Source organism: Trachurus japonicus, chromosome 23, assembly GCF_045865225.1.
Source record: "Trachurus japonicus isolate A0001 chromosome 23, Traja_1.0".
NCBI lineage: Eukaryota > Metazoa > Chordata > Actinopteri > Carangiformes > Carangidae > Trachurus > Trachurus japonicus.
In genome coordinates, this window is record NC_140929.1 from 4,057,277 (window position 1) to 4,072,293 (window position 15,017).

The following is a 15,017-nucleotide window of genomic DNA, read 5'->3' on the forward strand; positions in this document are numbered from 1 at the left end:
ACGAATGTTATGAGGGGGAAACACCAGATTAAACACAAAGACACAAGAAGATAAAGTGAAGAAAAAACTCCTCAGACACTGGAGGAGAGGAGGAGTGAAGGAGGGATGAATGAGAAGGAGGTGAAGGAGTTCACATGGAGACCAGTGTGTGTGTGTGTGTGTGTGTGTGTGTGTGTTTCAGTGTGTAATGGTGCTTGATGACCGGTCAGTGTTACAGTGGAGCGATGGAAAAAGTTATGCATGCAGGACTGTGTGTGTGTGTGTGTGTGTGTGTGTGTGTGTGTGTGTTGACCCAGTTTTATACAAGTGCACACAGGAAGAAGGGAAAAAGAGAGAAAGAGAGTTTGCGTTTGCGTCTCGCAGCTGTTTGATGTTAATTTGCTCATATTTGACGTCGGTGTCACACTGAAATGTTTCCCCCCGTGTGTTTTCTCATCTAAAAACTCAAAACTGACACTGAAACCTCCACATGGATCTTTTTACCTCTAAATAAAATCAATATTTTCTGATTTTATAAACAACATCAGAACCGACAGCGAGTTGGTCCGTCTCTAAAACCTTCCTGACTGCACCCTGAGCTCATTGGTTCCTACTGAAGACGTAAATCAACAGAGGAGTAAATCAACATTTAGGGAAATTCACTTATTTTCCACCTTATTAGATTAATTAGAAGAGGAAATTGATGCAACTCTGGTAAATATAAAGCATCAGCAGCTGGTTTGTAGCTTAGCTTAGCATAAAGACTGGAAACAAGGGGGAACGTTAGCCTAGCTTTAGCCAAAACAAACAAAATGACACGATTAACGTCTGTAAAACTCATTAATTCAAACTTTTAACATATTTTATTTAAACTTTAGAGTTTGACAGTGACAAACCTGTTTAGTTCAATCAAAGTTGTTCAAAATCCAATTTAGAAACATTTGTCATGTTATAAATGCAACAAATCCATAATATTATTAATATTTTCCAACTCAACAAGGCTCATTAATTCTTTTTTACACTTGTGGAAACGAGGAAAACTCATCAAAAACATCAAAATAAGTAAAATTAAGACCAAAAAAACTGTTGATTCTGTTGTTTTAATTGTTTCATGTTGTTTGTGAGAGTGGGAGATTTAAACAATCAGCCGTAAACAGCCTGAGTCAGTCTGCTGAAGTCATTGTGTAACATCTGGAGCTGGAGGGTCAGTGTGTGTGTGCATGTGTGTGTGTTTATGGGGGGGGAAGAGTGGGGGTTGCCCTGGATAATGGGTCAGTGTGACATAGAGAGGCTGGAAAGTTTGTGTTACCATCTGTGTGTGTGTGTGTGTGTGTGTGTGTGTGTTGGGGGTTGGATTTTGTACTTTTGGGAAACCTCGTGTGTGTGTGTGTGTGTGGGGGGGGCTGTTCACCCTCAGACGGACCCACAGGGAGAGAGGGAGACGCTTTTTCCATTTCTCATATTGGAAATCTGAGTCACACACTCACACATCTGCACTTTACACACACACAGACACACACACACACGCGTGCACTGATAACAACTGACTCATAGTTTTTTGATCTTTGACTTTTCCACCCGTCCTGGTTCAGATCCACTTCCTGTCGTTTCTCTCTCTCTTGCTCTCAGTGTTTCTGATCCCGTCCACTCTGATCTACATTTAATGAATCCACGTTATTATTTTATCATTTCAGCGTCTCGTCCAGACAGAAACAGCGTTTTCCGATGGGTGAAAACTGTATTTTTTATGGAAAAATCTGAAGGAATAAAGCGTTTTCATGTCGATATCCAAAATGATGCCATACCCCCCACCGCTCTGACCTGTAACCGGAGTCACACTGACACCGCTAGACGTTACAGTCTATGGATGTATACAACAACAATAACAACGGCGTTAAAGGACAATTCCGGGCAAATTCAACTCGGGGCTGTATTTTCCTAACATTTTAGGTCTAAAAAAAAAAATGTTAGGAAAATACAGCCCCGAGTTGAATTTGCCCGGAATTGTCCTTTAAATTATAGGGGTAGGATTAGAGGGGTAGGATTAGATAAGTTTATACTTCTTCCTCCTCCTTTTCGCTCATGTAAACTGCGTTGCTTATGAGATGTTACTTTTTTGTGTATACATTTTTGCTGTTTCACTTATTTCCTTATTATTATTATATTATTATAGTGTAGGAAGATATTTCTTGAAGCAAAGACGTGTTTAAAGTGAATTTTTTTCAAAACTAACCAGAAAAAGCAGATCCTGGCTGGAGGAAGGGGAGGTCAAAGTTCAAAGTCCCCGTGTTTAAAACAGAAAGTGTAAAGTTTGAGCTGCTGCTGTGATTTGTGATCGTTGCTGTTTGACATTGTGTGTTGTCGCCTGCTGAGGGTGGAGGAAAGTAAACAGTGGCTCAGCTGGACGTCACACACACACACACACACACACACACACACTTCCTGTTGTTTAACATCCATCATCTATTCTTTTCTAGTCTATTTTAGTCTCTTAATCTTTTTCCTTTGTGCGTCAGGAAGTCGCCGTTTCATTAGTTGATTAAAAAACTCAGTTTAATTAAAACTCAAAAAGCTTCAGTCTCTCAGGATTCCTCTGTTTCCTGAAAACACACAGGTTTCTGTTTCCTCTCGCTATCGGGTTGTTGTTCTGGCGAAGCAGCAGCTGCCTGGTCCTGAGTGTGTGTGTGTGTGTCCGTGTGTGTGTGTGTGTGTGTGTGATCTGGGTCAGGTCTGTGCTGTTCTCTGATCCCTGTGAGAACCAGAGGACATTTTTGTGAAGCGACTTCATGTTTAGGCCGAGCTCCAGCTCCAGCTTCCAGCTCCTTCATTTTTTTCGTTCACGGCCGAGTTCGTCGAGACATGATGGAAGAGATGTTGTCACGGCGACGGGCGACAGGCGGTGGCCGCAGTCGACTGACGTTACTGTTTTATTTCATGACCGAATCGGTTAAAAACGACGATCTGACACAGTAAAAGTTTGTCCTGCAAAGACTCCAGACAGGAAACACACACACACACACACACACATTGCTCATATTTGACGTCGGTGTCACACTGAAATGTTTCCCCCTGTGTGTTTTCTCGTCCAAAAACTCAAACCTGACACTGAAACCTCCACATGGATCTTTTACCTCTAAATAAAATCAATATTTTCTGATTTATAAACAACATCAGAACCGACAGCGAGTTGGTCCGTCTCTAAAACCTTCCTGACTGCAACCTGAGCTCATTGGTTCCTACTGAAGACGTAAATCCACGGAGGAGTAAATCAACATTTAGGGAAATTCACTTATTTTCCACCTTAGATGAGGAAATTGATGCAACTCTGGTAAATATAAAGCATCAGCAGCTGGTTTTTAGCTTAGCTTAGCTTAGCTTAGCATAAAGACTGGAAACAAGGGGGAACATTAGCCTAGCTTTAGCCAAAACAAACAAAATCACACCATTAACGGCTGTAAAACTCATTAATTCAAACTCTTTAGCTTATTTTATTTAAACATTAGAGTTTAACAAGGATCTGACACAGTAAAAGTTTGTCCTGCAAAGACTCCAGACAGGAAACACACACACACACACACACCTCCAGATAAGCCTCAGATAGCGGCCTCCCTCCCTCCAAGGCCTGTGATCCGTCTTGTTGCCGTGACAGTGACACTGTACCGACGCCATGGCGAGCAGCGGTTTGTGGCCTTCCTAGAAACAATGCCGGTGATTTATCAGACTGTTTCTCACCTCATCATTCAGACTGACGGACGTTGGAGCTGTTTAGAAAAAATATGTCGATTTAACAGTTGTTGTTTCAGTAACTTGACCTCTGACCTTCATCTGAGTCGTTTTTCTATCAAAAAATCTAATTTTTTCGAGGCGTAAACGAAGAGAACAGTTGTCTGATGAGCTCATTATGGACTTGGATGTTGGAAAAAAGACAAAACTTTGCGACTTGGCCTTCTCAGATTGAAAATGGTTGTTGTCTGTGCATTTATTTTGAAAGGTCAGAGAAAGGTTTTAAACTAAAGGATCCTCCGCTGTCAGTCCCCAATGTTAATGATGATGATTCACAGCTGCCACAAAGAAAGAAAGAAACGAGGTCACACGTGTAAATGCTGTCGTCATCTACAGATGTAGAGGAACTGGATTTTACCAGCTGCAGGAGGAAAAGACGGATGTTTCCTCCTCCAGTTTCAAATCACTTCCCTCTCCTTCAATGGGGAGTATTATATAATATTTAAATTGACATCTACAGACTTTATGAATTGAATCTGTATAAATGAACCCTTAACACAGATCTGACTGTTGTTTTAGAAAGTGAAACTCAGTGTTTATTGATGATTAATTGACATTTTACGACTCTTTATGAGACTAATATAAATACTTTGATTATCAGTGAGTCGCTCCAACCTGTTGCTCTCATACCAAACTGTAGCCTATGAATTATTTGTTAATAGTAAACAAAGCCATTTACAGCTGCAGTGATTAGTCCGTATATTGATTAGTTGATTAGTTGGCAAATATTTTGATAATCGATTGATGGAGCACAATGTTCTTGTGTTTGATCTTCTGAACTGCAGCTTCATCTCATTGTAATGTTGTAATAAGTAGATTTTTTTAGGTTTTAGGCTGTAAATAAGGTTTTTACATTACTTTAAACTTATAAACAGGTTTTTAAATGTTTTATTATTTAAATCTTTTCCTAGAAAGTTAGAAAATGAAGTCGTTTCCCTTTTCATCACAGTTATTGATGATCAGGACTGAAGCAGATAATCACTCAGATCAGATACCTGTTGAACCTTTACCACCGGTTATCTGCTGTGATGGGACACGTGTGTGTGTGTGAGTGAGTGTGTGTGTGAGTGTGTGTGAGTGTGTGTGTGTGAGTGTGTGTCTGGTCCAAATCAAACAAAGTGAGTCACTGATTTTATCCTTTTTTTATTTGTGTGTGTGTGTGTAATGAACATATGAGTCCGGTTCAAGGTACACACACACACACACACACACATGGCCAGAGGTCATTTCTATATAGTGTTTCCAGCTGTTTAGTCTCTCACATCTGGTTTGGCTTTTCAGGAAAGAAGGAAAGAAGGTGTTACATCATCACACTTTCCTCTTCCTTGTCTGTAAAACTGTGGCAGTTAAGGGTTAAAGACACACACACACACACACACACACACACACACACACACACACACACACACAGCAGGATTACAGAGCGGAGGACATTCCTCTCCTCCCTCCCACTGTCACACTGCTCATTTAGCTGCTAACTAGCGACCGGCACAGATGTCCAGGTTTTTACTGACCGGCCTCATCAATCAATCAGTCAATCAATCACCGTGACGACTGATAATAACCAGTTATTAGCTAGGCCTACTGGGATTTATTTACCAGTTGTTCAGAACTGGTTTATTAGGCTATCTCCCAGTTTTAAGCTTTAGGTTTATAAATGTTATAAAAAAACTCACTGTAAAATCTGAGTTTGGAGCTAAAACTAACCTACATTTTAATGTCAAAAACAAGTTGCTGCTGTTAGCATTAGCAGCTGTTTGCTTTGTTTACTAGTCTTTAAGCCATAGTTATGCTAACGATTCAACAGGTTATAAATATAGGGGTGTGGTGGAAGTGGGATTAATTTACCAAGTGAGAAAATTACAAGAAGAGGCATTATGTTGTTGAAATTGCATCTATTTTTCTCAAAAGATTTCAGGTTGAGTAAAGGATATCTCATTAACATAAACATAATTTGCGCTTTTTTGCACTAAACAAAGAGAAAAGTTTAGAGTTCTTATTATTTATAGATAGGCTATTAGCTATTTGACCGGTCCAGCCCACTTGAGATCAAATTGCACTTTATGTGGCCCCTGAACTAAAATGAGTTTGACATAAACACGTGTAAGTTCAGATGTTAGTAGCCTGTAATGTAGAAATAGCAACAGTTACAAATAACTCCAAGTCTGGCTAACAGAGCTAACAGATTATCACGCTAACTTCAATAGCAGAAAGGAAGTGAATCTTGGTGAGAGCATTGGTATTAGCTTTTCACCTGACAAAAGAGTAAATGAATGAAATTAGATGTTTATTGATTGTGAACAACTGCTAAGCTAAGCCATTTTCCCACTAAAATTAGCGGGTCGACGCGGGTCTGGCGTTCCCACTGCAAGCCGTTCGGAGCCGAGCCGATTAAAGGCGATTTTAACCCGCGTCGCTTGCCGAGTCGTTTGACCGCTCGGTGCGCCTTTCCCACTGCCACCAAAAGCCGATTGTTAGCGGGTTTAAACAGGTTTTTTAGCCAGTGGGAAAGGGGTACTAGAAACATACAAGAAACTCCTTTAAATGAAATGTTAATTCAGGCTGACTGGGCCGGAGCTAGCTCATTAGCATGCTAAGTGTGATGTCAAAATAAACAGCAGCTAATGCTAACACTAGAGCAAAACGTAAAAATGGCAACTTAAATAAAATGTTATGTGTCCTTCCAGCTTTGAATGTTAGCCTAGATGATATTGAAGACAGACTTTGACAGACAGTTTACTTTAAATATCTTTTTTAGTCTGAGCTTTAACAGTTTCACAGCAGCGTCGATCCTCTAGTCGCCGTAACGATCCATCATCCAGCTAATTGAAACGCTAGATTTTGCTCCTTGTTGAACAGAACAGACTTCTTCTGACCCAGTTTTCCCCCTTCGTGTCTTCGTCCTCTGATTTGATTTGATTTGATTAGGATCGGGCTCAGATGAAGTGAAACGTACAAGTTTACAAATCAAAGAGCCGTAGCTAGAGTCTGTTTGCACAACTCAGGATTTTCTGAGCACAACTCGGCTGCTGGAGGAGGAGGAAATAATCGCTCTGCATTTCCTCCTCCATCTTCAACCTCCATCACGGCTTCAATTAAAAGATTAGGATCTGCACTTTCAGCAATGTTCTCCACTTTTTATTTATTTATTTTTATTCAGCAGCAGCGAGGAAGGGGAGGACCGATCAAGTCTTTTTTGTTGTCGCCGCCGTCTTTGCTGCTCCTTCTTGGTCCGAGTTCAATGCCCCCACAAGACCTCTGTTTCATCGCTTCGGTCTCCTCCGGTTAACTGAAGTTAATGTATTTCACAATGTCTGTGTGATGCATCAAATTATCCATAAAACCAACCACAGATTGTGTGAGCTTGTTCCGGTCTGCGGTCCTCGGCATGCGTATGATACCAGGAAAAAACACCTAATTACTGGGAAAAAAAGAAGATTAAAAAGAACGAGACCTCTCCATTTTCAAGAAAAAGCTAAAAATTAAATTACTTAGTTTATATATATATATAAGCTGCAACCATTGAACATCTGAACCATAGTAAATTGAATGTAAATTGAATTATCATCTGCTTTTTTATCTACTTGTTATGAAAAGCTTCTGTTGGTACGCTTGGGGTCCACGTTGTCTAATGTCTGTTAATGTTTCATGTATTGTATTGTATTGTTAGTTTTGTACGTGCTTTATTGTTGTGTGTGTAGTATGGAAAGTATGGAAAAGTATGGAATTTGATTTTAATAATAATAATAATGGATTACATTTATATAGCGCTTTTCTACCGTTACCCGATACCCAAAGCGCGTTTTATACATTTCCAGGTCTGGAAAAGAATGGAAAATGGAAATTATTGTATGGGAATATATTTATCTTATCTGGTTTGGTCTTATCTGAAGTTATCTAGGTTAATTATTTTTGTATGTGCTATTGTATATCTATAGCTACAAACTCCTGGAAATGATTTGGTTACATAATGGCATACACATTCAGAATAATGAAAACAAATGATTAATTGCATGATTTTTTTATATAATGCACAACTATTTACTCAAATATCACAAATTATTTGAATTTTTTTACCGAGAAGTCTGGAAATTAGGGTCTGGAAAAAGTATGGAATTTGGACATTTCAAATGTGTAGGAACCCTGGTATATGCTGTATTGTTTTGTGTTATATGTATCCAGGCTCCCGCAATAAGCTTTTGGTAGCTTCAATGGGAGACCTGATTCACACAAAATATGTGTTGTAGCCTATGTGTCTGTGTGTATGTGTGAATAAACCTTTCAAGTTCATAAACCTTTCAAGTTTAGTTGAGTTTAATAAGTTTATTTGTATCAGGGACAATGTACAAAATAACATTAGTCTCGAGATGAGACGAGATGCCTTGTACCGGATTTAGCTTACTAGCTACTTTCCATCCGTATAGTCCCTGGGCAGGTGAATAAGAACAATAGAAATATAAGAATTATCAATTTACATAGCGTTCTAAACATCCATACACATATGCATACACCCTCTCACACATCACAAACACTCAGGACATAGGCCTATTTCATATCAGTTAACAAAACATACAGTTATTAAAATACTTAACACTTTGCCAAGGTTAAAAATAATTTAGGCTCATGATTAATGCTGACATGACTGATTTCTTAGGATCCATTGTTTGACTTCCCGGGAGAAAACATTGAAGTCTGTACAAAGTTTCAGATTAGTTGAAAGATTGTTCCATGATTTGACAGATTTAAAAGAAAAGGCAGATTGAGCAAAGGCTCAAGTTCTTCCTCTCAGGAGCTTGTGACCCACTGATCGTCGTTGTCGTTGCCCCAGTTCCCAGTTTGAAGCTCCCAGTTAGTTTTCCCAGTCCGGCCTCATGTAGCTGCTGCAGCTCCTTCTGTTTCCCAGCTGGAGGGTGTAGAGTTACAGTCGGCCCTAAATAACACCTCAGTGCTGGGGCAGCTAGCAGCGCACACAAAGAGCTTTCTGTTGTCGTGTGTGACGAGTTAAAGGCCCCGCGGCCCCGGTCAGTCACTGATGCTGCTGTTTCTTCAACACACACACACACACAGACACACACACACACACATACTCACACAGAACCACAACCACACACTCCACATAGAAATGACAGGGAGTCTATAAAAGCCTGTGGTGGTGGTGGCACGGTGCGTTCAGGGACCTGGACCTCCGTTTCCTGTCCTGAGAAACAGCTCCTCGTTTATTCATGTTGGTGTGTTGGATGGATGGGTTCATTATTTGTATCCACACACACTTCAGACGAGTTTCAAGATCATTCATTCATTTATTTATTTATTTGAGAGTTTTTCCTGCTTCATTATACAGACGAGAGGGCGTAGGGAGGAAGAGGGCGCTGTCAAAGGTCACGTCAACCACAAACTATGGCCTGCTTGTGTCTTTTAAACATAGTTTCTCTGTGTAATTACTCCTCTGTAAAGAAACAACGCCCTTTTTTGCTTTTTCCCATCTCTGTGGTTTTTTTCCTCTTTCTGAGCTGAAACCAAACCAGAATGTTTTAAAACCGTCTTATTCTACATGTATTATTTTTATTTTTAGGCCTGAAAGTTACATAAAATACAGTATCAGGATCTTTTCAGCATAAAACAGGAAATAATAAATAGTTGACGTTGACTTTTCTTCTTACAAAGATACTAGAAAACTTATTTCAGTTATAAAAGTTGCAATAATAATGTAATAATCACAATAACTTCATTTATACAGCACATTTTAACGACAATTTACAAACAAAACAGAAGCACATAGCATAACATCAGCAGATTTTCAAAATAAAAGTCAGAAATCCAGAGCAGCTTCTCCTCCAGGGTTTTGATTTAACTTTATTTAAACACGTTAATCTGATAATAAGATGATAATAATTCACTTAGATGATAACGCTGTCTGTTTCGGATGCACACAAGAAATTTTCAACAGGATATTTGAAATATTTTTCTCATCAAAGTCGATTATAAGTTCATATTCAGTGTATTTTCTGATTCAGTCGTGGCCTAGAGCTGATAAAATAGAGGCATTTTAGGTTTTTGTCTTTTATTTATGAACTTTGTGTGAAGCTCTGCTTTTTTTTCAATGAAACTTTATTTAAATCTCATACTTTCAAAGCTCCTGGTCTGAAGTTTTTCATAGATATCTCAGTGAAACTACACAAAGCTGCATGCTTATAATTACGTGTGTGTGTGTGCCCCACATTTTCGATGGATCTGAGTAACCGTGGAGATTTTGTTGTTGCCAGGAGACGCTTGGGAAGATGCCTTCATGTTATAACTATTGTAAATGTTTGCACACACACACACACTGAGGGTCGCTGTGAAAGTCAGAGATGATCCATGTGTAAATATTTACCCCCTCCTCCCCCCTCAAAGAGATTCACAGTACACTGTCAGTGTTTACCACACACACACACACACACAGCCGGGGTTCAGGCCTTATAGGGCAGCAGCAGCAGCAGCAGCAGGAGTGTGTCGTGTGTTTATCGTTTCACTCTGAGTGTGAGGAAAAGAAAAACTCTGGAAGTCGATCACTCTTCCTCCTCTTCCTCTTCTTCCTCTTCTTCTTCTCACTCTGTAATCGAATCCACATGTTTGGCTCTCGCCCGTCCTCCATCTTGATTTCACTCTCACTTCATCCGTCCGTCCGTCATCCCTCCTTCCTTCTCTCCTCTCGTGTTACATAACAACAGAAAGAAAGAAAACGTATTTAAACTCCACTTTTCTTTGTCCTTTAACTCCACACGTGTGTCTGATTTTAAATGGTTTATTATTTGATTCACTCTGATTGGCCGAGGCCTCTCTCTGCCTTGGTTAAAATATTTCCATTGGTCACACTCTGTGAATTCTGCCCGGTAACAACCACAACCAAGCCAAGTTACATCAGAAATTTTTTTCTTCTGGTCCTCTCAGTTCAGTGAGTTCAGGTCGGGACAGAAGTGGAAACTGGAAAAAAAAAAAAAAAGTTTTTATATGAAAGTCGAACACACAAACTGATCTGGTTTTGATTTATGAGAATAAATGTGATTTAATTCACGTTTTCCAGCCAAACCAATGAAAAAAGAAAGGAAAAAAAATCATAGTTAAATCTAAAAACTGTGATTTAAACTAAACTCTGCAGAGTGACCAGAGTACGGAGGCTCATCAGGGACAAAACTAATGAACAGGAGGAAATTTAGATATTTCAGATTCATATAAATATAAGGTTTTTGACATTTTGCAACATAAATAAACCAAATAGTTTGAAAAGGTTTATAAAGATAAGTAGATATTAACTGATTATAAAACAATAACTCATTCAGAACTTGATTTATTGAGGTTTCAAACCAGAAATTGATAATAAATAGTGTTCGAGGCTTCTTTAAAGTTATAAAACAGAGCAAATAGAAACAAAAACTTATCACTTAGCCGATCAATTAATCAATAAGTCTCTGGTTTCTGCTCCTACAGAATGAGGACGAGCTGATTCGATCTGTTTTATGTCACGTTAAACTTACACGACACGTTTGAGGACAGTTTTCATCATCAACTTGATTTATTGAGTTTCCAAACCAATAACTGATAACAAATATTGATCAAGGGTTAATTCAAGTTATAAAACAGAACAAAACAAAGAGAGAGAGAGAAAGAAATATCAGCTGATAATGAACATAAACATTATGATCCGCTAGTTAACCACTAATTAAAGTAATTTTAGGACTCATGCACATGTTTCCTGTTAGAAGATCCAGATGTGGTTATTACAGTACCACACACACACACACACACACACACACACACACACACACACACACACACACACACACAGACAGACAGATGTGTGTCAGTGTGTTATCATCACATCAGCGCTGCAGGTTTTTGCTTTGGCTGAGCTTTTGTTGACGGCAGACATAACACACCTGATGATGGAGGGAGATCGACACTCACACACCTGGAGAGAGAGAGGTGTGTGTGTGTGTGTGTGTGTGTGTGTGTGTGTGTGTGTGTGTGTGTGTGTGTGTGTGTGTGTGTGTGTGTGTGTGTGTGTGTGTGTGTGTGTGTGTGTGTGTGTGTGTGTGTGTGTGTGTGTGCACAACAGGATTGTGGTGAAGGGAGGAGGAGGAGGAGGAGGAGGATGAAAGAAGAAGTTAAAGAGAGGGAAATCTGTAGATCTGTCACCACACTGAGAATCACACACACTTTAAAGGGATAGTTCAACATTTTCTTATAGTCATAGCAGTAGGTTCGTTACCTTTAATTGTCGGTGCAAGCTGTTTTTAGAACGGCGGAGCAGAGCCGTGAGCTGCTCAGAGCTACGCTACGGAGGCTCATAGGATTTCTTGGTTTCCCTCATCAAACTCATCAAATACACAATCCAACAACTCCACAACGCTCTGGTGGACAAGTTGTGACCTGCACATTCACCACGCTATGAGATAATAACACAACGTTACCAGACAGAGTTGTTTTAGAGGGAAATTCATGCAAAACCGCTGATGCACGTTGCCTTCAGGGACAGTTTTCCATCAACAGTCTCTGCATTTACCTCTAAAACAACTCTGTCTGGTAACGTTGTGTTATTATCTCATAGTGTGGTGAATGTGCAGGTCACAACTTGTCCACCAGAGCGTTGTGGAGTTGTTGGATTGTGTATTTGATGAGTTTGATGAGTTTGAAATCAAGAAATCCCATAATGAGCCTCCGTAACGTAGCTCTGAGCAGCTCACGGCTCTGCTCCGCCGTTCTAAAAACAGCTTGCACCGACAATTAAAGGTAACGAACCTACTGCTAAGACTATAGAGATTATGGCAATGGGCCAGTTTGCTAAAATGTTGAACTATCCCTTTAAAGCTCTCTGATTGGTTGATTGGTTGCTGTACTTCCTTTCTCATCATCGTCATGACAACCCCTCTCTCTCTGTCTCCTCTCTGCAGCACTTCTCCGAGCTCCTCGACGACCTTTCCCAGGATGCTTTGCTGGGCCAGCTGCTCAGCGACCCCTTCCTGTCGGGCGTGCGCGGCGGCGGTGGCGGCGGCGGCTGCGGCGGCGTGGAGCCGATGGAGGGGGAGGACGGGGGAGACCTGTCCCCCTCCTCCCCCCTGCCCCCCCACATCACCGCCGAGCACAGCTACTCCCTGTGTGGAGACAGCCGGCCCCAGTCGCCGCTGTCGCACCTGACCGGAGAGCAAGGCAGCGACGCAGGTGAGATAGAGCACAACGCCACAGAGGGTTAATGATGTCATAGAGATTAAAGGTTAAAGGGATAGTTCAACATTTTGGCATTTCCATAATCTCTATAGTTAAGTAACCCTAACCCAACATAAATAAACTAAATAGTTTGATAACTTTTATAATATGAGTAGATATTAAGTATTTGTTAACTGATTATGAAGCAATAACTCATTCAGAACTTGATTTATTGAGTTTTCAAACCAAAAATGTATAATAATCAGTGTTCAAGGCTTCTTTAATGTTATAAAACAGAACAAATAGAAACAAAAACTTGTCACTTAGCCGATCAATTAATCAATTAGTTCATCAACTAGGGGTTAGGGATAGTTCAACAGTATTTCCATAATCTCTATAGTAGTCTATAGTATCACACATGAAGGATCTGTTAGAACTTTTAGTATATTATTAATAATATTGTGGATTTGTTGCATTTATAACATAGGGAACTTGTTAATCAATGGGATTATTATTATAATTATTGTTTTATTTTGTTTTTACTTAGATTATACCATTTTTTACATTTTTTTCTGTTGCAACATAAACTGTCTGTGGAAATAAAACGTTTCTGAATCAGATTTTAACTTTAACTTTAATTCAACTTAACTTTGACTTTTCTGGTGCATCTTTATATTTTGAGTTTAACTTAAAGTCTGGTCTGATCCACAATTTGAAATACACAATCCAACAACTCCAAAACGCTTTGGTGGACAAGTTGTGACCTGCACATTCACCACGCTATGAAATAATCACGTATAATTATGTAACATTGCGACGATTATGAAGCAAATACTCAGAACTACAGTAACCTTTTAATTTACAGGCTCTTAATTACATGATAATGTCAATAAATAACAGTCAATTTCATAGTAATGTCATGTTTTTCATAAAGGCAAAAGATTACACATGAATTTTTAGGTAAAGGCCAGAATTTTTCTCCACCAAGTCCTTTGCAATCGACCGTTATTTCTGGGCTATTTCTAAACATTATGACACAATTAATTGTTATTTCTTGACATTATTAGCCTACGTAATTAACGGGCTGTAAATTAAAGGGTTAGCCTACCATAGTTACAAGTATTTGCTTCATGTGTCGTAATGTTACATAATTATACATGATTATCTCATAGCGTGGTGAATGTGCAGGTCACACCTTGTCCACCAGAGCGTTTCTGAATTGATTGATCAGTTGTTTCTGCTCCAGACTTTAAGTTAAACTCAAAATGCACCAGAAAAGTCAAAGTTAAGTTGAATTAAAGTTGTTTAAAATCTGATTTAGAAACGTTTTATTTCCACAGACAGTTTATGTTGCAACAGAAAAAAAAGTTTAAAAAAAAAAGATATAATGTAAGTAAAAACAAAACAAAACAATAATTATAATAATAATCCCATTGATTAACAAGTTCCCTATGTTATAAATGTTGTTGGATTGTCTATTTCAAATGGTGGATCTCAAAACAACATGCACCGATAATTAAAGGTAAAAGTAATGAAGAATCTGACTAAATGTTGAACTGTCCCTTTAATGATGTCATACATAGACTGATTCCTACTGATGGAAACAAAGGGAGTTGAAATAAAGCGTTTGTTTTTATTCTGTACATAAAAAACACCAACAGGAAGTTATTTAAAAGGAACTAAAAGTTATATCTGGGAAGTTAATTTATATATATATGCAAATGACATGCGATGACATCATGCCGTATGTTGATGATGTCATGTTTCCTGGAGGAAGGGAGGGAAAAGGATCATGGAAAAAAGGAAGGAAAGAAGGAAGGATGGAGGAAGGGAACAGATTGGGTCAATTGGGTCAAAAAGGAAGGAAGGAAAGGGAAGGAAAGAAAGATGGAGGGAAGGAACAGATTTGTTCAAGGAAGGAAGAAGAAGGAAGGAAGAAGGGAAAGAAGGAATTGGGAAAGATAGATGGAGGGAAGGAACGGATTCATTCAAGGAAGGAAGAAGGGAAAGAAGGGAGGAAAGAAGGAAGAGGAAAAGGAAGGAAAGAAAGATGGAGGGAAGGAACGGATTTG

The 15,017-nt window shown here is 39.3% G+C and overlaps 1 protein-coding gene across 2 annotated transcripts in view; it reads left to right on the forward strand.

Annotated features, from left to right (window-relative positions):
* The window catches only part of creb3l2 (cAMP responsive element binding protein 3-like 2), a 42,894-nt gene that overhangs the window by 11,805 nt on the left and 16,072 nt on the right, over positions 1–15,017 (forward strand). For both annotated transcript variants that reach the window (XM_085769326.1, XM_085769327.1), the window contains exon 2: positions 12,693–12,960. In XM_085769326.1, coding sequence (XP_085625452.1) covers positions 12,693–12,960 — 268 coding nt within the window. The remainder of the gene's footprint in view (positions 1–12,692; positions 12,961–15,017) is intronic.